Source organism: Coffea arabica, chromosome 2c (assembly GCF_036785885.1).
Source record: "Coffea arabica cultivar ET-39 chromosome 2c, Coffea Arabica ET-39 HiFi, whole genome shotgun sequence".
In the NCBI taxonomy this organism is placed as follows: Eukaryota; Viridiplantae; Streptophyta; class Magnoliopsida; order Gentianales; family Rubiaceae; genus Coffea; species Coffea arabica.
This window is the reverse complement of record NC_092312.1, coordinates 3,040,971-3,060,413: the sequence shown is the minus strand read 5'-3', so window position 1 is coordinate 3,060,413 and position 19,443 is coordinate 3,040,971. Positions and strand designations below refer to the sequence as shown.

The following is a 19,443-nucleotide window of genomic DNA, read 5'->3' as shown; positions in this document are numbered from 1 at the left end:
TAATTTACAACCGTTAACATTAACAATCAATTGTTTTGAAAGATATTATGATGGTGCAAAATTAAGGTTGATAATTGTGGTAAAAATTATATTTGCTTGATTTCTAAAGTGTAATTTCAAAGTTATGGATATTTAAAATGGAATATCCCATTTTAACGTTGAGTAGAGAAGTAATTATCAATCCTCAATCCACGTGGACATGATCATATTAGAAGTATTTTTGAAATCAATCACTAACTTATACATTTACTCCTATTTCTGTTCTAACTTATCTAATGTAGGGCCAATAATTGAACCCCCCAGGGCCCGGGGTGGGGGGGGAGGGATTGGAACTGAGATGATGACATTAAGCCTCGGTTTGAAATGTGACTGTTGGTCATTATCTATAAATTAAGAAAAGCAAAAGGAAAATGCATTCTTTTGATTTTGTACGACCACAAAATACATGCATCAATACTCACGAAGATTGTGACTCGTGAGTATGGGAAAAGAACAGGAATCCTACGACGCTAGTACGGCGGCACAGGGGTAGGGGTAGTACACTACTGTAGTTGTAGGTGGCAGAGAAACGGCGGTGAAGCGACGTTGGATATGCGACTGTTGGTGATTGGAGGCTGGTCAATTACTGCCAAAAGTGGTGGCTGCGGCCGTCAACACCGGCCCCCCCTCCACTTTCCCTGAGCTCCCTCCACTTTTGACAGCTACCCTTCCTTTTCTCTGCGAAACGTATGCAATGTATCCACGTTGCACGTAGTCATGCGCATGGGAGGGTGCCTTGATCGGACGGGTCAGCAGTTACTACACGCGCCGTGCTGTCAATTGGTATTGCGACAGTCGGGGGAGTGGTGGGTGGTGAAGAGAAGGACGTGCTTGAGCAAAGATTGGTCCAAGAAATCAGAGATTGGTCTTGGTCGAGAGGGGAGGCTATTGAATGCCAGAGTTTTAACAGTCTCGTGAAAGGTAAGTTTGGCTTTTTATTGGTCCGGTAAAAAGTAGTAGTACTTAAAAAGCACGACAGCAAAGTGCAAAACAGAACTGGTGGTATGGATGGATAGGCATACTAGGTTAAAGACAAATTGGGCTCAATGCTTTTTATTCTTTGCCCTCAAGCAACTATCACCCTTTTTAACGTATAGTAATATTATTATTTTGTGTTTTCTTTTGAGTATTGGAAGTGTGGAATGCTGCATGGTCGCGCAGTAAAATCCTCTGCAGGGTTGCACCAATATGTGGTGGAATTGATTTTCAAAAATCTGTTTTGCTTGGAAGGGAAAAATTTTCAATAATATCTTGCGCGGTCTCTCACATGTAAAGATTGCAATTTTCACCCGATGATGGTAAAAGCAGAAGGAAATTTGATAAGGAGATTCGAGCGAGGAGAAGTCATTAATGTACGTACGCGCTGTGTTTGTCGTTGGATGCCAAAAATTAACTGATGGATCATGTTGCGTTGTTCTGATCTGCCCTCACATTATTATTCTTTTTCAAAAGGTTTGTTTGTGGCTTGTTCCGTACCGTCCACAATCGCGGATGATGACTTGTAGCAGACCTGTCCTGGCTGACTTGCTTTAAATAAATGAAGTGGATTAATTCCGAGTAACAAATTCTTTTTCCTTGACACTCCATCGGGTTCACGACGGACAACATATTTTACCCCGTCCCGTCTATTTTAATTATTTTTCTAATTATATATATATATATCTCAAATTATTAGAGTATATTTTTTTTAATAAAAAAAACTCTTAAAATAGCAATTCACTCGGTATAGACGCCCGCGATCTCAAAATAACAATAATATATATGGTCTCATTTATTGTGTGGAAGAATTTGACAAGTAATGGAATGCCCACAGGGCAGCGATCAGTCGCTACAACCAGCGTTAGCGTCCAGCTCTGTTGATGGTTTGATGACATCTTTTCACTGTTGATTTATGATTGGGGTTTGTTTGCTTTCTGGACTTCATCTGAATGTCAAAGGAGATGCCGGGAAGAGTGCACGCAGAAGATCCATGTTCAGAGATCTTCCCGCAGGCCAACCACATTTTTTTTTTTTTTTTTTTTTTGGGCAGAGAGATTCCTCTCCTAAACGCCAAAAAAGCGGCGCAATCTGAGGAATCCAACAAGCTAAACCCCATTGACTAGACTAACCTGAGAGTAAAAAAGTAGGAAAGCTTTTGTACGTTCTACAGTGGTGTTTTGGTACTTTCAGCCTTGTGGTGGGTGATACTCTTATCGATTGAAGCCAAACCGTCCAATGAAACATCATCCATGCTCTGCACAACCAGCGTTAAATCCGCTCAGTGCTAGCCATCAGCGTCTGCATTGCGGCCTAGGCCATGGTCCATGGAGTCGAGTCGCTGCGCATCCCAGTTCCCTACCCATAAAAATAAAAACGCCAGTGGCAGCGGCCTCCTTTTGGGCTTACATTACCGTACACTTGACTACAAAAACATCTTTCGTTGCAACTACGAGAGAAATACAACTTGATGTACAAAAATAGCTCAGACATTTTAAAGCAACTGATAAGATGCATAATTTACTTCTTCAGAGTTGTGAAAAGAAAATCATTATAGGAACCAGAACTATCATGCTTTTACACTTTCGTTTGGTGAAACTGTAATGAAATGCTCCTCCTAATGCGTACTGTGAACACTTTCATCGTATCCTTGAGATAACTGCTCACCTTTAAAGTAAAAATGGGGTAAAATTCTCAACCAAAATATGCGACTGCCTTGTAAATTTTCATCTGGCCATTGTCGCATGTTTTGGTACGGAGTTAACGGGCATGTTACAAAACGTCCGTATTGTTGCCTGAGACGTTAAATCAAGAGAAAGGTACTTGTATGCTTCACGGATGCAATACCAGATTATACCTATAACCAAGTGTTGTATGGAGAAAATTTAGTTGCAAATAGTTGAAATTAAAATTAGAGTAAATCTTTCCTGCACTGACAGTGTATACACTATCATCGTTAGATTCATAACATGTGTACAAAATTTAAATTTCAAATTCAAATTTTTCATAGTTGTTATTTATCCAATGCTGATAGTGTATACACTGTCAATGTACAAAAGATTAATCCTTAAAATTAATCCAAAACTTACCTGCCTTTACTGGTTGGTAAAGTAGTTAGAATAGACCCCAAAGAAAATTACACGAGATTGCAGGAATTTTTCCTTCATCAATCAAATCTCTTTCCAGACTCTTTCAATGTAAAACAAAGGGAAAGACATAATTTCCCTAAAATAGACCCAAATTAACATCCACCCAATGACGAATTCAGCACAACGCTTCATCACAATTGAGACAAAAATCAAAACTTATGCTCAATTGCCATAATTGATACCAGGCCTCATGTCAACCAAAAAGTCTCAAATCATCGCCCACATGTAAGCTTACTCATTTGCAGCAACCCAGGGCTAGTTATAAGCCTAATTGCAGGTTAAGGACAAATGCTACGACTCAAATCAAGTAGATGAAGTTTAAGTGAAGTTCGTTGCGAAAGTGGCAAGCTGAAAAAACTCAAGTTCAACACGTAATGAAGCAGAGAAAGTCACAATTTCCCAAATGTTGTCACTGCAACTCAAAAAAACAAAAAACACACACAAAATAACTATCATGAAACTCGGCCAAGATTACTATGAAAGAGTAAATTCAAATTACGAATGAAACAACAAATGAAGAACCACACGTGTTGATATTATTGAGCAAAATCATGATACATAGCAGCAGGATATTCCATTCAAAATCATTTAAAGGGGGGAAAAAACCTTATCCATTCTTCACATGGCATCGGCATTGTGCCATCCCTGAGTGCAAGGTGGTATTGTCATGAACTCGTCAAATTCCTTGACATGAACATCACAGCATTTCCACTACATAATTTTGGTGGCAAACTATGAGTTATGTAACCACCAGTGATAAAAACTACTTTCAAGGGAAAGGAGAATATAGGGCTAGGTTTTTTGTAAATCTCACCCCTCTCATCCGGTCATGGAAGACAGCAGGGCCAGGATGATAACTGCACGCTGTATCATGATTATCCTTTTCTTTGAAGGTTTTCCCACATCCCTTATTCTTACAAGTCTGAGGCTGGTTAATATCAATCACCTTCTTAACTGGAGGTGCACAAACTTCCTGCAAATGTGAATCACTCCCAGAAGATGCAACACCTACAGTTTTTGATGCTTTTGCATTGACGTCTCTGGCTTGAGAACCTAAATGGTAGAATAATCATACTTCAAATGAATTTCCCTCTAACAGAAGTTGGATAGCTTGAAAAGTAACTAATCTCTTCTCCTATTATCTTATTCTAAAAGAAATTGAAAATAAACTACTTGTATATGTATGTAAAATTGGAGGCAAACCTCTCATCTAATCTATAAAATGAGGTCATGCTGTCTTGGCAACTCAACAGAAGCAATTCACCATTTCAAGAACTTTAAAACTGACCACAATCAATAGCAGAACAAAGATTAATACCGTGGTCAGAGCAAAAGAAACCCTGTCGACACCTGGGACAAGTTTCCTTAGTCAACACACTGTTCTCTTGAGGCAGTGCAGAAATTGCTCTATTTTGAGGAGCTGGCCTTCTCAGCACTGGTCTTTCTGTCGTGTGTTTCCCAGTTTTACAACTTCATAAAGCAGCAGTATCAGTGATAGTTGAAGCCATGACATAATGGAAAATAATGACCACACAGAAAAGGTCCTTGAATAAGCATGGATACTTCCTACTGCTAAAAGAAAGTCTCTGGCCTAGGACTCATTTTTATTTTTTCTTGGTCACTATATTCTGATATCCCTATGTGTAAATCATTTAAGCAACAGAATTCATATCCAAGGAAGCAATACTGGAATGACAAGTAAAGAAAACAAAAAGCTATTGCTTAAGTACCATTTCACTTCCAGACCTACTGCTTTATGATTGCAAAACCAGCATTAGTTTCACTGCTAACAGAATGGAAAACAATGACTAGAGTACAGAAGAAGTTCTTGTCAAACAAGCATGAATACTTCGTACAACTAAAAGAAACTCTCTGGCCTAGGACTCATTTTCATTTTTTCTCACTCACCATATCCTGATATCTGTATGTGTAAATTATTGTGCAGCAGAATTCATATCAAAGGAAGCAATGCTGAAATGCTAACTAAAGAGAACATAAAGCCACTGCTCAAGTACCATTTCACTTCCAGACTTGCTGCTTTATGATTGAAAAAAACTAGGATTAGTTTCATTTACAAAAGTTGCCCTTTTATCTCAACAAGGGTACTCCGGCCAAGGCCCACCCCACCACAAAAGTTTCCCTTCATATATATGTGTGTGTGTGTGCACACACGCTCTAGAACCAGCTTTTGTTGTCACTTACACAGAAAAAACCAATTATTTGCAACAAAAGCATAAAACCGCCTAAAGCTTTTCTGAAGGTACCCATAATCGTTTTAGCCCCAAAAACAAGTTGGAGTTGCTGAAGGAATGTATACTGCCAATAAAAGATGCTTATTATTTAGGAGAAAGCTTGAGGAAGAACTGATGCGCAAGGGGGAAACTTCAAAAGCAACAAAAACTTAAAAAGAGCATGCACATACCCAGGAATTTCCAGAAATAAAGTGAAATCATAACTTCTTTTCTTGCAACAACTCCACTCTTTAATCCCGTCGTGAAATATAGGCTGGAGAATTCAAAGTTTGAGTATGCATTGGCATCTCTTGTTAGAAAAGCATAGAAGAGAAGTGCTCTCTGAAAAAAGTTACAAATCAAATATCCACTTACACCCTGGTACATCAAACAGGCCCAAAACAGTGAAGACCACGCCATGCACAAGAAGAAGAAACTCCATTAGTTAGTTAACCGTTAAAATTAAAAAGTGAATCACGAAAACAATAGTTATTGCAGAAAATTTGCTTGTATAGAAGAGCAAAAAGAGTGCAGAAAAAGATTCCAATTGCAAGAGTTGGCTAATGTAGTCCAAAAACTATACACACAAGAATCTAGTATTAGGGGGTTTTTGGTTCTCCATGACAACATAGAGCATACCCTGACATCATTACCAGTAACCTCAACCTATTAGAGCATCAATGCAATTAACCCTTGGATCCTTTTTCACGTCTGATAAGTTAATTTCACCAGAAGGCAACGAAAGCTGAAAAAAGTAAAAGCTTAAAAAGTGCAGTGAAAAAATAGTAGAACAAGGTCAGCACAATACACTCGACTGCAAGGAAGGTAGCATTGAGGTTCCCTCAGGCCCTTAACTCACTGATCTAAAATTTGAATCTTTTCCAAAAGAATACTCCCTCTAGCTCCTTCTAATCCATTGAAAATCCTCCAATCCCAAATAGTTCAGGACACAATTGACAGGAGTCCAGTTTCAATCTCCAGCTCCTGCATCCTAATATGACTAAAGCAACAAGGCTTAATTTTCCCCGAAACTTGGTACTCCAAGCAACAATGTAGTGAACTATAACAGCTAGAAGAGTGTAATAAAGAAGAGAGCATCGTGACTAACCCTATTTCAATTCTTTTTCTCAGAAACTACGAGAAGAGAGGACAGGATGATATTTAACATCCAGTATAGAAAGCGGCAAGGAAAGGAAAAGAGAAGCAAGAAAAAGTAGTATAGAAAGCAACAAGGAAGGAGGTTTAAAAAGTTGAATGAGCAATCTGCATCGAACAGCAAATTTATGTAGCAAAAATTAGGGGGGGGGGGAGAGAGAGAGAGAGAGAGAAACTGACAGCGTCGTGGTAAGTGCAGGAATCGTCTGGGTTGTCATCCTCAGTGAAGACGGCGTCGCAACCGATCCTTTGGCATCGAAGCTTTTCCATAATTCTCTGTCTTCCTCTGATTGATTTTCTGGGGGAACGAAAACTGACCAACAGTCAATGAAAGAAGGAAATTGTTAACCCACTGATTAGTAGTCCTAATTAGCTTTAGTCGGGCTTAGGAGGATTCCTCCAAAGCAAAAGCAAGGAGCCTTTTTCTAATAGAAGTTTCTAGAAAGTCGGGCCGGCTCCATAGGATTGTTCTTGGGTCGGGTGAATAAACTACAAACCGGGTTCTACCTTCCTTACGCAGTTTGGGTTGAAATTTTGTCATTATTCCCCGTGAAGAAGAGGGTTCCAGAAAGGAAGTCTTTCCTTGTCAGTTGTCCCCACCTCTCTAGCGTCTAATAAGTTATTAATGGGCTGTCGGCCCCGCTCATCAAAGATAGAAACCGGCAACCTTCTAATCATGAAACAGTAGTATCAACTGCTCGACGAAAAAGACCACCAAAAAAAAAAAAAAAAAAAAATTCTCTTGCCATCTTTCATTCTTTTCTGGCGAATTTCTACAAATAATAATGATGAATTCAAAAAAATCACAATTTTGGTGGTTCTGTAGAATTGTGTTCTTCAATTAGGATCGCAATGAAGACCGCGTCGCAACCAATCCTCTGGCCAAATATGTAGAATTGTGTTCCTCACTTGGAGTCGTAGTGAAAAACAGCAACGCAACCAATCCTCTAGCAAAACACTAAAAAATTGCGATTTTTTTAAAATGATCATTATTCGTAGAAATGCGCCTTCTTTTCTTGTTTCTATATTGCGGTAAAATTTTTTTTTTTTTTTTTTTTACATATGCAGTCGTGATTGCTTTGATGAGAGGGGGATGAAAGTGGTCCCCCAGTGACTAGCTTCTACATTTTTTCTTTAATAGTCATTTATTTATCCTATACTTATTCTACTCTTCTTTTCTAAAAGGGAGGATCTAATCGGATGAACCGGCCTATTCTAAAAATAAGGATCTAATTGGATCTATTGAAGAACCGACGTAAACTGAAGAATTATCGGATCAGACAAATGCATTACGCATCCTAAAGGATTTAAGCCACTTAAAGTAGCAAACCATATATAGTGGTAAATGGTGGGAGGTAAGGTTTGAACCCTTAAAAAAAATGTTAATATTTTAGGTCCCTTTCAGATATGGTTTAAAAAAATACAAGTGGTGGGAGGCAAGCTTCTACATTTTAAATCCATTTTAGATATTACATTAAATACAAAAAATGCTAACATGAAAAATAAAATTGCTTTGTTATTGAATTGTTTGTCGGAAGAAATTGTTATTGAATCGCTTTTAAAGTCTTTTTCTCACTCTTACCGCTATTTTGGTGCTTTTGGATGATAGACTTCTCATCGATGAACTCGGAATTCGGAATTATTACCCAATTTCGTTTTATGAATGCCTTCCCGTCCAAGTATTAGCCTTTGAAAATTAATTTGCTAGTTTTATTCAGAGAGCCTGATGGTCATTCAAATCCAATTATAGAGTTCTACCCCAAATAAATTAAAAAAAAAAAAAAAAAGACCCCATTTATAGAGGGAAAGACTTATATAACAAGGCTTGATCTATGGCTACACGAAGAAAAAGTTGGTAAAATCTTCTACTAGTCCTGTATGTCCTTAAATCGTTATTAGACTTTATTCAGGGCTTTGTATCTTTTTTCAAATCTATGGCAACTCAAAGATTAGCAGTTGTTCACAAGACTGCGGATCAGAAACACAACCCACGCAGAAGATAAAGAATCAGGAAGACGGGAACCATGAAATACTGCATAACGACCTTGAAACAGATCTTACTGTAAACAAAATTTGGCTGCAAATATCAAAATCCAAATACTTGCATTCAAGATGTCAAAATTTCCTTACAACCAATCACTATTGTAATCTAGTTCAAAACTAGAAAGAGCCCAAACTATACGGCTGATGTACTGATCTCAGAGTACGACACACCCCACTAAAAGAGTTTAATGAATATATATACAGCATGTCTGTGTATAGCAAGAATATGTACATGATAATCCGTCAATTTGTCATTTGCAGTTCTATTTGTAGGTCTAAACATCAGCAAAAATGTACTCCAGGCCAGGCCCAAACACTCTGTAAATCACAATTTTCTGACCTCTAATTGGAGCTTCCCATACAATTGCCTTAGCACAGAGAGATTGTCTCACAGTAATCTGTTATGAGCTTCAATCACGGAAATTTTCTCCTGCAGGCCAAAAGAGAGTAAAAGTGACGTTTCTTGGTGCCCAGAAAAGGCAACGTGCACTGGAAATTTTGCCACTGATTCATAATTACCCATACCAAAGTGAAGTTAAAAAGTGAGATTTCAACTGCTAGGAATGTTTCTAGCCATAATTCAGGTTCTTTCCCATAATTAGATTCACGGTACTATTGTTCTAAGTATGTAAAGCTTTTTGGAAAGCAAGCTCTGCGTATTTGGAGCTAAATAATCATTCAATTGAGGTTTCTGTGTGCTTTAAGTCTAGCAGGTTAAAGTTCGTTCCTGGGCCTTATGCTATGCTGCAGGAAAGACACGAGGTAGACTGCCTAGTTTGTTTTGCATGCTCATTAAATAAAACAAAAATCTATTATGAAATAAAATAATGCAACCTCAGTCTGCCCGCTACTTTCTGATGGAAACCAGTGCATTAGAACTCCGAGATGCATCACAGCAGGTATTAGCTTGAACAAGACAGGAGTGGTTACCTGCAGCATACTTACAGTTATAGATAATATAAAGCAAAAACAAATAAAAAGCTAGGAGGGAAGAATCCCTGATGAATTTAAAAGAAAACTCACAAGACTGAAAGCAGTTGTTCCAAGAAGAAGAAGATACATCCTGCCCTGTATGAATAACAGAACTTAACGTAAGGTCAAGATAATAATTGCCCGTGTGAACTTAAGGTTCAACAACTCGATCATTTTGAAAAATGTATCACAGAGAAAAAGCAAGATTATTTGCCACTCGAAGAATCATTCAGGTACAAATTCCACATTGCATGCAAATGTAGTTTTCCACATAAGCACAATCTGGATATGCAAATATAAGATCAATTACTGCATTAGTTGATATTTTTCTGTAGTAATTAAATAGAGTCAATTATGAAAGACTCGTAGCACTTAAAACAGTAGGAGCTCCAAACTTTTAAAGCTCGCACATAATTTAGCATATTCAATCACAAATTGCCCATGGCACATTCACTTAAATAGATGTTCAGATGTTATAGGCGTTAATGTAAGATAATGCCAACAGTATTTAACTCCATATTCTGGTTTAAATGAAATAGGCCTACCAATTTATATTATTCACTTTCAGCTTTTAAATGAGCCTATAGGTCTACAACTTGGAGCATCCACAAGAAGATTGACTTGCACAGTCTCTTATTTCAGTCAAAACTAAAATTAACGGTTCTAATCAACTTGTCCTGGTTCATTTAATGTCTTGTAATCCAATTAATGTTGAAAACTTCCACTTAGCAGCATGAAAATGACCAAACGGTTCCTGCTCAGACAACAGCCCGTGGAAGTATCAGCTCCATTCAATTTATCGGCTGCAACGTAAATCTTGAAATAGCAGAAGCACATCAAAAGCATCCTCTTATAAGTCTGACAAGTACCTCACACTCTCTGCTCCAATCACAAATTTCACAAAGATATTGCAAAACCCCCACTTTGTAATGCAGTTTATTCAATGGTAAATTGGAGTAGTCAAAACTGCATTTTAAGCTATAAAATGCAGCGACAGAATATTTCAAAACATTCTTGATCAGGTAGCTTGTTAAATGTTAAATTATTGGAAACTGGGCAACATAGGAACCCGAAAACCCTAAAAAACAACTATCACAATAAACTGTGTGCATGCGTCAAATCCAACAGGCCCAGACACATTACCGAATCAGTATTAAAGATGTCTCACATAAGTATTCTTTAAAGAAGATCAATATCGACATCAAATGCATACGAAAAGCATTCTTGGGTCTCGTCAGGTGCAATGCATGGTGTTTTTACAGTGATTTGTAACAATCCTATATAAAGGTTGCCTATATTTACACTAGAGCTCATTTAATTAGACTTGAGCACTAGAGCTATTAAGACATGGGCAAGAGAACGGAAGAAGAAATAGACAGAGTACCTCAACAAGATGTAGATTCGAGGCACGACTTAAGAGAACAAATGCAAATTCTCCAATTTGTGCCAGCAATAAACCAACCTATCAACAGTCTCAGAAGTAAGAAAAATGTCACTCATTTAACTTACAAAAATCAGGTTGAGAAAGTTAACTTACAACAACTGATGTCCTAAGATTGTATCCAAAGGTCTTTGTAACGGCAGCAGCAACAGTAGTTTTAACTACTATCACAAGTATAACAGAAGCAAGCAATATATCCACATGGGTCCAGAGGAAGTGCACATTAATGAGCATTCCGATGCTAGAAAGGAATAGTGCAGCAAAGAGGTTACGAATTGGTTCAACCTGCAACACGACAATCATGCAAATCAGGTATCTTCCTAATCATAAATCTTGTCATTGTCAAATGAAGATAGTAAACCCACAAATCCGAAGTTCCATAACTGCCAATGTCAGGAACACATGACCAGAGATGTAACCAACCTTTCCAAAAGTCAAATTCAAAGTTTTGCATGTACGCCAAAATGACTTCGGTATCAATTTTCAACTTATCAAAGATGCAAAGGCAAGGTGTTAATATAAATCTTACTTACGAAGATAGTAAACCCACAAATCTGAAGCTCCATAACTGCCAATTTCAGGAACACATGACCAGAGATGTAACCAACTTTTCCAAAAGTCAAATTCAAAGTTTTGCATGTACGCACAAATGACTTCGGTATCAATTTTCAACTTATCAAAGATGCAAAGGCAAGGTGTTAGTATAAATCTCTACTTACCAATTTTCACTTCAAAAGAGATTCGTAAAGAACTATTTTTTTCAGTTAGACAGATTTTCAAATGCCTATCCTGCTCATTAAAGCAAGTCATTGTGAGTAATCACTACACAAGACTAGTAAATACAAGCAAATGAGAGTGCAGGCTAACTTCTTACTTTAAAATCGCTGCTATGGCTCTCCCAGGGGTTACCTAAAGGTAAAGTGATGACTATACTAATTGAACCCAAACAAAAAACACAAGGTCCTCCTAGGGTTTTGGCCTCTAAAATGGCATAACAACATGCTTCTGGTGAGCTTACAGTAACTCTAAACCAAGGTTCTAGATAAGCATATCCCTGGCTTCAAATTGTTGCAGTCATTTTTTAGGTTAGTGGGGCAGCAGAGGTACTGAAAGAGACTGACAAAGATCTGGCTTTGCATAAAAACACCATTTATAACCTGAAGCAAAATGGATGACTAAAACAGACATTTTTATTCAGGGCACAAACAATTTTTCCTCAGCAATTGCAAAAAAATGCCTGAAAGCAGCATAGAAAGAGTTTAGGACATAAAAGGTAAAAGAATGAATAAAGGTGCATACATTACTCACAAAAAATCATGATAACCAAGAAAATACCTGATCCAAAGTGTGCTGTGCAAAATCAGTGGTTGATATCATAACACCCGCTGCAAATGAACCCAACTCAAGACTGAGGCCCAATTTATCACTGCACTGAAGATGAAAGAGCGTATTAAGAATATTATGAAAAACAACAAACAGGCATGCATCAAACATGGAAACCTATATGTGCATCCTACAATGGACATATATTATTCTTTTGAGGATACAAAAGAAGAATAATTACAAGTTGGTCTTGGTGCGAATTTACATGCTTACACATTGATGCTACCTTAAGAGGTACCAATGTCAACAATATTCACATTGATGGTGCCACAAGACTTACAATGACAATCCAAATGCAGCAGTCTTTTTGTCTAGAAAAAATTATCTCAACTAAGCTCAACTTCAACAAAATGTATATTTGACAGCTTATAATTGCATCCAGATATGGGAGAAGAGGAGAATTATATAAGAGCCAAGAGAAATGAAGAAAAATAGACATAATGGTAATAAATCGCTCTAACAAACACAGATGCTCAATTAGCATCCACATGGAGGTTGGACATAATTACAATCCTTCTCCAGAATCATATATATATTTCTGAAGGGCAATCCATATTTCTTGTGCTGCTGCATACAACCAGGTCAACACACTAATGAGGATATCATCTACTTCTTAATGATCTGATGCTTTTGCAACCTAATGTACTGAGCATGGATGGCCCAGTCATTTGCCTAATGTGACCATATTTACTAGAAACCTTTTAAATTGTGAACTTGATGTGAATAATATTATTAAGCAAAAGAAATTAACAAGCTAAATAAGAGTCGAAATTAAACTGTGTTTTGTTTGCTTCTAGAACAGAACTGAAAATTTTCAGATAAAGAGAAAGACAGTCAAGTAGATAAAATGCATAAAATTTTTTTAATAAAATAAAATAAAATGCATAACTTACCCAAGCAGACAATAAACAGAAAGCCACTGCAGCAAGCTGGTACAGTTCACTTGTCTGACAATCAACAGAAGGATGCAAGTTTAGAAAATGCAACAAAACCAGTCATATATAAAGCTAACCATGTTAAATTCACAAATCAAAACAATGTCCACATCTCTGTGGGAAACGTATGCACAAGATGCAGGTATCTGTAAACTAGTGTTAACAGCTTTTCTAAAAGGAGCCTAATTGGCATTAAACTAGGTAAAAGGAAGGCAATCTTCAGATACAATTCCTAGTACTCAGCTTGAATGCAAGAAATCCTATGATGAGATTTTTTTTTAAAAAAAAAGGTCATTTTCTTAGAAGCTTGAGCCATAGACCTTACACAAAATGGTTTATGGCTAAGTCCAGCTATATGCATTCTGGGTCACTTGTATCCTCGTATTCAAAATTAATTAAGTTACTGGCCAAAAAGAAGCAACTCAGATAAGAATATGACAAGTTTGTGTTGCTAAAATAGTTTCAAGTTTCATAAGAGCAAAATAAGGCAAAATAGACAAACAAAGAACTCCCTCACTTGAGATGATATCTGTATCATAAGCTTCAGAAAGCGCGGAACAAATGACCAGGTCAACAAGGATGCACAAGCAAGATATACAGACAAAGTCACCAGCCTGAAATCAATATCAAACTGGTCATAAACCATTGCCGGATATCTGGCAAACTGCTTTAAGAAACATCAGAGACACGTATTTCAAAGTACTTACAGTTTCCCCATAGAGAACATTCCATGCAAAATGCCACTATTACCTCCCAGAACTGGAAGCAAGGCAAATAACAAACCAACAGCACAATCCTGATGAAACAGAGGAATGGAAATTAAAGCAAAAATAACAACAAATAAAATCAGCAAAGCAATCAGACATACCAGTTAAACACAGAAAAAACTGCATTTTTCGATTCTTTTTTAAAGAATAAGCTAGTCTAAAAGGAGTACAGAGAATGGGGTGGGTGAGAATCAAACCTCATTCTAAGACAAGGAACAGAGACCCATAGCCACTGGCTATACAAGATTCTATGACACAAATGGTTCCTTGGTTTATCATGTGCATATTGACATATATGAAATGAATAATTAAGTTGTAACAATTACCTGAAAAATAAGCGTCCCAATTGTAACTTGACCATGAAGGAGATTATTACTGTTTCGCTCGACCAAAAATTTCACCACCTGTTAAATTCATGTGGTCAAAATAGAATCCCTGTGGACTTGTTGCAATTATTCAATAAAGAGGAAATTCTTGATACATGACGTTCAGATATCTACCACTGCAGTTGATGACATTGAAAGAAAGCAACCAACGAAAATTCCCTCTGACAACTTCGCCCCACACAACTGCAGCATATACAATACCCGAAATAAAGTAATAATAAGGACCCTTCATTCAAACTATCTAAGACAGAAGCAACATTTTGCAGTAAGTCTTGAGCAATACCATTGCAGTACTTCCACACAAGAACATAAGTATTACAATTTGAAGAAGTCCCCCAAAAACAGCAACAGGACCTACAACTTTTAGCTGCATCAAGAAGTTAAGGGAAGCTCCTTTAGACATATAAAAACATAGAAATAAATGAACATAAGATAATTTCTCAAGAAATAGCTTTAGGTAGTTGGTCAACAGAAGTACCTTTGTCAAAGAAAACTCTAGTCCCAAAGCAAACAGCAGAAAAACAACACCGAATTGAGCAAAAGTCTCAACCTGTAATGCAAAAGAAGATGACCTGAGCTACAAATAACTCTTACTAGTTCAATTTAATTGCATGCATAGTGAACAGCAATAAGACTAACTACTCTGTCGATAATCAACCTTTTGAAAGCAGACAATTAGAAGGCATATTAAGAAACATATAAGAACTTTGATATTGGGAAGGAATATTATGCGGAAAAGGAGTAAGCAAAACTTATAGATTGCATAAAAGTCGTGAAAAGAAGAAAAATAACAAAGTCAAAATCCTTTCACTATCAATACATTAGCCACTTCAATGCATAAGTTAGCAACTTACTGGCCTCACTGAACAACTATAAAACTTTTTGTCTGTTACCACTTTCTCAAAATTCAGTACTCAGCAATAGATATGAATTGCCAAGACCTTTGAGAAGCCTAATGCATGTCACTGGTACATACATGTCCATCACTCACCAACACTTACAAGATCACTACATAATCCTATCTTGGAAGTACCATCCAGTTGAGAAAATTATAGAAAAATGAACCAAAGTAGCCAATTATCTCAGCTTCAACAATCAATTGAAAAATCCGCTGCCCCAGATATCAATTATGCCTTCCATAAAAATCTATATTGAAAGCAAAAGCGGGAATAATTCGACTAGAGAAAGCTTTCTTCATCAAAATGCATACTAGATGGAATATTTAGCTAAAATACCTGCACCATTTCACTGATAAATTGAAGACCGCCAGGTCCAATAAGTGAACCTGCAAGAAGATAGCCCACGATAACCTATCACAAGTAAACATTAGACAACTGTCATGTCAATATCTTATCTACTTAACAAAGTACCCAAACATGTAGAGAAACAACCAGGACAATTCATTAAAGGAATGAGAACTTGTTATCTTGAAGTACAAACCGGCTGTCCCAGACAGGAAAATATGATTCCACCAATGGCAGCAGAGACTACAACCACCACCAAATCAGATATCAGCCTGCAGACAGACACATAGTTCAGTCTCTAGGATTAGATAGAAAATAACTAAAACTACAAAAACTACAACAGAAAATTTAATAACAATTATCATGCAAATTCAATCAATTGCATCTGTTGTCAATGAATCACGGCAATTATGCAGATATAGAAGTAACTGACCTTAGATCTACTTGAAGAACTGGATATTTGGATTTCTTATTGGACATCACATAACGATTGTGCTGCCATGAATGAAACAGGTAACCAATTACCCAATGTACAAGTAGTATCTTGCTAAAACATCTGCGTAATTATCAATTAGTAAGCAGTAAGCTTACATCATTGTCTATCAAGGTAGTGTCATCAGAACCATCATTTTCAAGGTTGAGCATATCCTGAATTTTAGAAGATATGGTAGCACTGCCACAAAAAAAAAGATAAATAAATAAAAATAAAAGTACGAGAAGAAAAGCAAAGGTAAGTCAATTTCAGGCTACAACAATGGAGTATCCACAATGGCAGAAAGCAGTTTATATCATACAATGCGTAGATAGGCATCTTCTTACTTAGCTTCCTGAGTATCATTCTTCTTTGTTTTCTCATGAGTAATTTTAACCACAGTCTCCAATACTGCCTGCAAGAATGCTAAGTACCAATCATAAGAGGAAAAAAATACCAAAATATCTAGAATGATAAGTCACACAAACCATTAAAATTTATGTAAAATAAGTCTTTTCAAACGTGAATTAATCACTATTGACTTTACTTATGAAACAAAAGGCCATGTTCACTGAACATATACAGACCATTTGCCTGCATAAACATAACCATAGAGTTTAACACTTGAACAAAGTCAATCAAAATGTCAGCTATTCAATAATATACCAACTTTTACAAGTAAGGTTCAGATATGGAGCATCAGATGTGATCCTATTGATGTATAAACAATTGAAGTATAAAACTATAAGCATCCTTCATTGTGCAGCTTTCACAAGATTGCGAAATAGGAGTTATGAATGCATATGACGTCAATAAGATACACTAAAAATGCCTTAGGTCCTCAAAAAGCTCGTAAGGAAAGGCAAAACCTACTTGCTCATCTGCTACGCTGCTGTTGAAGCTGCTTGCACTGGAACCTAGAGAAAAAACAATAAATATCAGATCTCAATTATGTGATGGAAATTGAACCACAAACAATCTAATGCAGCATTAGAATGTAAGACAAGAAGAATCATCTGTAAGCTTAATACAGGTACTCTTAAGCTTGATACAAATGTTTGGAGGAATGGCCACACGCAGCTTGAACCAAAATCTAAACCATATTTAGATCAGTCCCCTTGGAAAAATATCCACACAGAAATACATGCCAGTCAAATATGGTGATATCATTCATTTATTCCAAAATTATCTCTTAAAGTTTGATTACTCGTTGGAAGCATCAATTTCTTGTAATTGCACGAATAACAGGCGTTTCTAGATACCGCTTGGCCATAGTCGCCACACGTCAACAGCAAGTTAGCACTTTGCAGCATTGTAAAATAATTGACTTTCAATTTGTACAGCCACCATCGCCACATGAAACTTAGTTTCAAGCTAAAACAAAAGCAAAGAAGGCAACAAGTATAACGAAAAACCAAGTAAAAAGAATTCCGACGAAATGCCAAAATTCACAGTTTTGTGCACTTAAATTCAACAAGTGGAAAGCAAACCCAATATTCTAAGATTCAAAAAAGAGAGAGGGGAGAAGAAAACCTTCAGGCTGGTCGTTGTCAGAAGAGAACTCCCTCTCAAGAACACGATCAAACATCTGGGCAATGCTTCCATCGCCGCTGTCCGGCGCCGACGAATTTACTAAACTGCCATAAAATCTTTGCCTGATTTCTTGCTCCGATCTCGCCGACAACGAGATTCTTGCACAAAAAGCAATTAACATAAGAAACCAAATCGACGCCAATCCACCACAAACCCTTCCCATTGCACAGGAACGAAAAATTTTCTTTGGAAAACAATGAGATTATTATTATATCCAAAGAAAATTGTAAAGTCTAATCAAGTGAACGTTCCAGAAGTTGAGTCCGAGGGTTTCGTAAATGGAAGGCAAAGGCCAGGGAGGGTGGAAAAGTTGGGGGTGGCAAATCAATTGGTTAGGTACTTAGGTTGGTTAATAATATTTCAGCGCGGGCGGGATGCTGAATTGAGTCGTTGCTTAGTTAATTAAATACTCTAAAATGTGAATTGATTATGAATTCTTTTCATTGCGTAGGTCCACCATTCACTTTCAACAAGCCACGTCAACATCGAAGAATGTTCCCACCGGAAAACAGCGCGTGGGACAGTACAGTAGTACGTAGTATTTGTGCGAGGTAATGAGCCCAGGAAGCCGGTGCCGGAGTTTGCTGGTTTGGGAAGGTAACAGACTCCCGCCGTTAGGGGAGGTTTGTGATCTAGTTGATATTTCTGGATTTTCCGGCCCCCTTTAGCCGCGGAGGTTTGTCGGACAGGTCAGGAGACATTTGCCCCGCTGGGAAGGTCCAATTCACGTGACCCATTCTTCCTGGAGAAAAAATACTACACGATTCGATCTGTTCAAGAGAAATTTCAGAAATAGTCGAATGGATGAATTTTTTTTTATACGATATTTGAAGCAAAACCCAAAAAATATATATATCTATAAAACATTTACACGATACAACGTCCTCATTCGCATGTTTGCTATCCAATGTAGCCGAGATCAAGTAATGCATTACTCGAGTAAAAATGTTTGAATTCAACCTTGTTGAGTTCGTAAAAAATAAGTTCAATCTTGAATTTGAACTTATTTTATCTTACTCGAACCCAACCCAACTGAGATCAATTAAAATTTCAAACTCGAACTTTTAGTGAATTTCATAGTCTCATAATAAATAATTTAAATTTATATTATAAATATACTACTCGATAATGCTTGATGAGAATTTAAGATTTTTTTTTTATTTAAATTAGACTCGATTACCTTACGGAGCACCTTGAACTCAACTTAAATTTGATCATTTGATCAAGCTATCTATCTGTGAGTTAGATTCAAATAATTTGGTTAATTTACATCGCTATTCATCCCCACAAACCCTCGAGAGGAAAATGACAAAATGGTGTATGAAACTTCTCAATCAAAAAGAAGATTTGAGCCAATGCACTCACGCTTTACATAACATTTTGTTGACAAAAAAAAAAAAAAAAGCACAAAGTTAAAATAAAATATTTTAAGTTCAAGTTGCGGTCACAATTGCCAGTGTTTGGATACTCACAATTTTCCAAATGCTATTTTATTTATATTATAAATATGTTTTCTTACTCATCTTTTAATTTTTTTTAATTGTAATTTTTATTTTTCATGTATCGTATCACAATTATATTATATTAATAATTATTTCAAAAAGTACTCTATCCAATTACTCATGGCACACGTCAAATATTGTCAAGGATTTTGTTT

General features: G+C 36.9%; 2 protein-coding genes across 6 annotated transcripts; both read right to left on the bottom strand.

Moving 5' to 3' along the window:
* Positions 1-3,678: 3,678 nt before the first annotated feature.
* Positions 3,679-7,149, bottom strand: LOC113725111 (cysteine and histidine-rich domain-containing protein RAR1-like). Its single transcript, XM_072073490.1, has 6 exons — positions 6,731-7,149; positions 6,289-6,291; positions 5,587-5,669; positions 4,483-4,634; positions 3,979-4,217; positions 3,679-3,875 (listed from the first exon to the last, which is right to left on the bottom strand). Exons 1-6 carry the CDS (start codon positions 6,818-6,820, stop codon positions 3,783-3,785), a joined length of 660 nt encoding a protein of 219 aa, XP_071929591.1. The 5' UTR covers positions 6,821-7,149; the 3' UTR covers positions 3,679-3,782.
* Positions 7,150-8,634: 1,485 nt separating this feature from the next.
* On the bottom strand, positions 8,635-18,593 carry LOC113725110 (K(+) efflux antiporter 5-like). 5 transcript variants are annotated; one of them, XM_072073484.1, is made up of 20 exons: positions 17,727-18,591; positions 17,067-17,110; positions 16,516-16,619; positions 16,313-16,394; positions 16,155-16,216; positions 15,918-15,993; positions 15,713-15,787; positions 14,956-15,027; positions 14,761-14,844; positions 14,592-14,660; positions 14,418-14,495; positions 14,032-14,120; positions 13,842-13,938; positions 13,283-13,336; positions 12,342-12,437; positions 11,103-11,291; positions 10,950-11,027; positions 9,617-9,661; positions 9,428-9,523; positions 8,635-9,023 (listed from the first exon to the last, which is right to left on the bottom strand). In XM_072073484.1, exons 1-20 carry the CDS (start codon positions 17,947-17,949, stop codon positions 8,982-8,984), a joined length of 1,755 nt encoding a protein of 584 aa, XP_071929585.1. In that variant the 5' UTR covers positions 17,950-18,591; the 3' UTR covers positions 8,635-8,981. The 5 variants fall into 5 exon arrangements, with proteins under 5 accessions (XP_071929585.1, XP_027103900.2, XP_071929588.1 ...); XM_027248099.2 differs by having other exon boundaries at positions 16,541-16,608; positions 17,727-18,589; XM_072073487.1 differs by having other exon boundaries at positions 16,516-16,608; positions 17,727-17,832.
* Between the last annotated feature and the right edge of the window lie 850 nt (positions 18,594-19,443).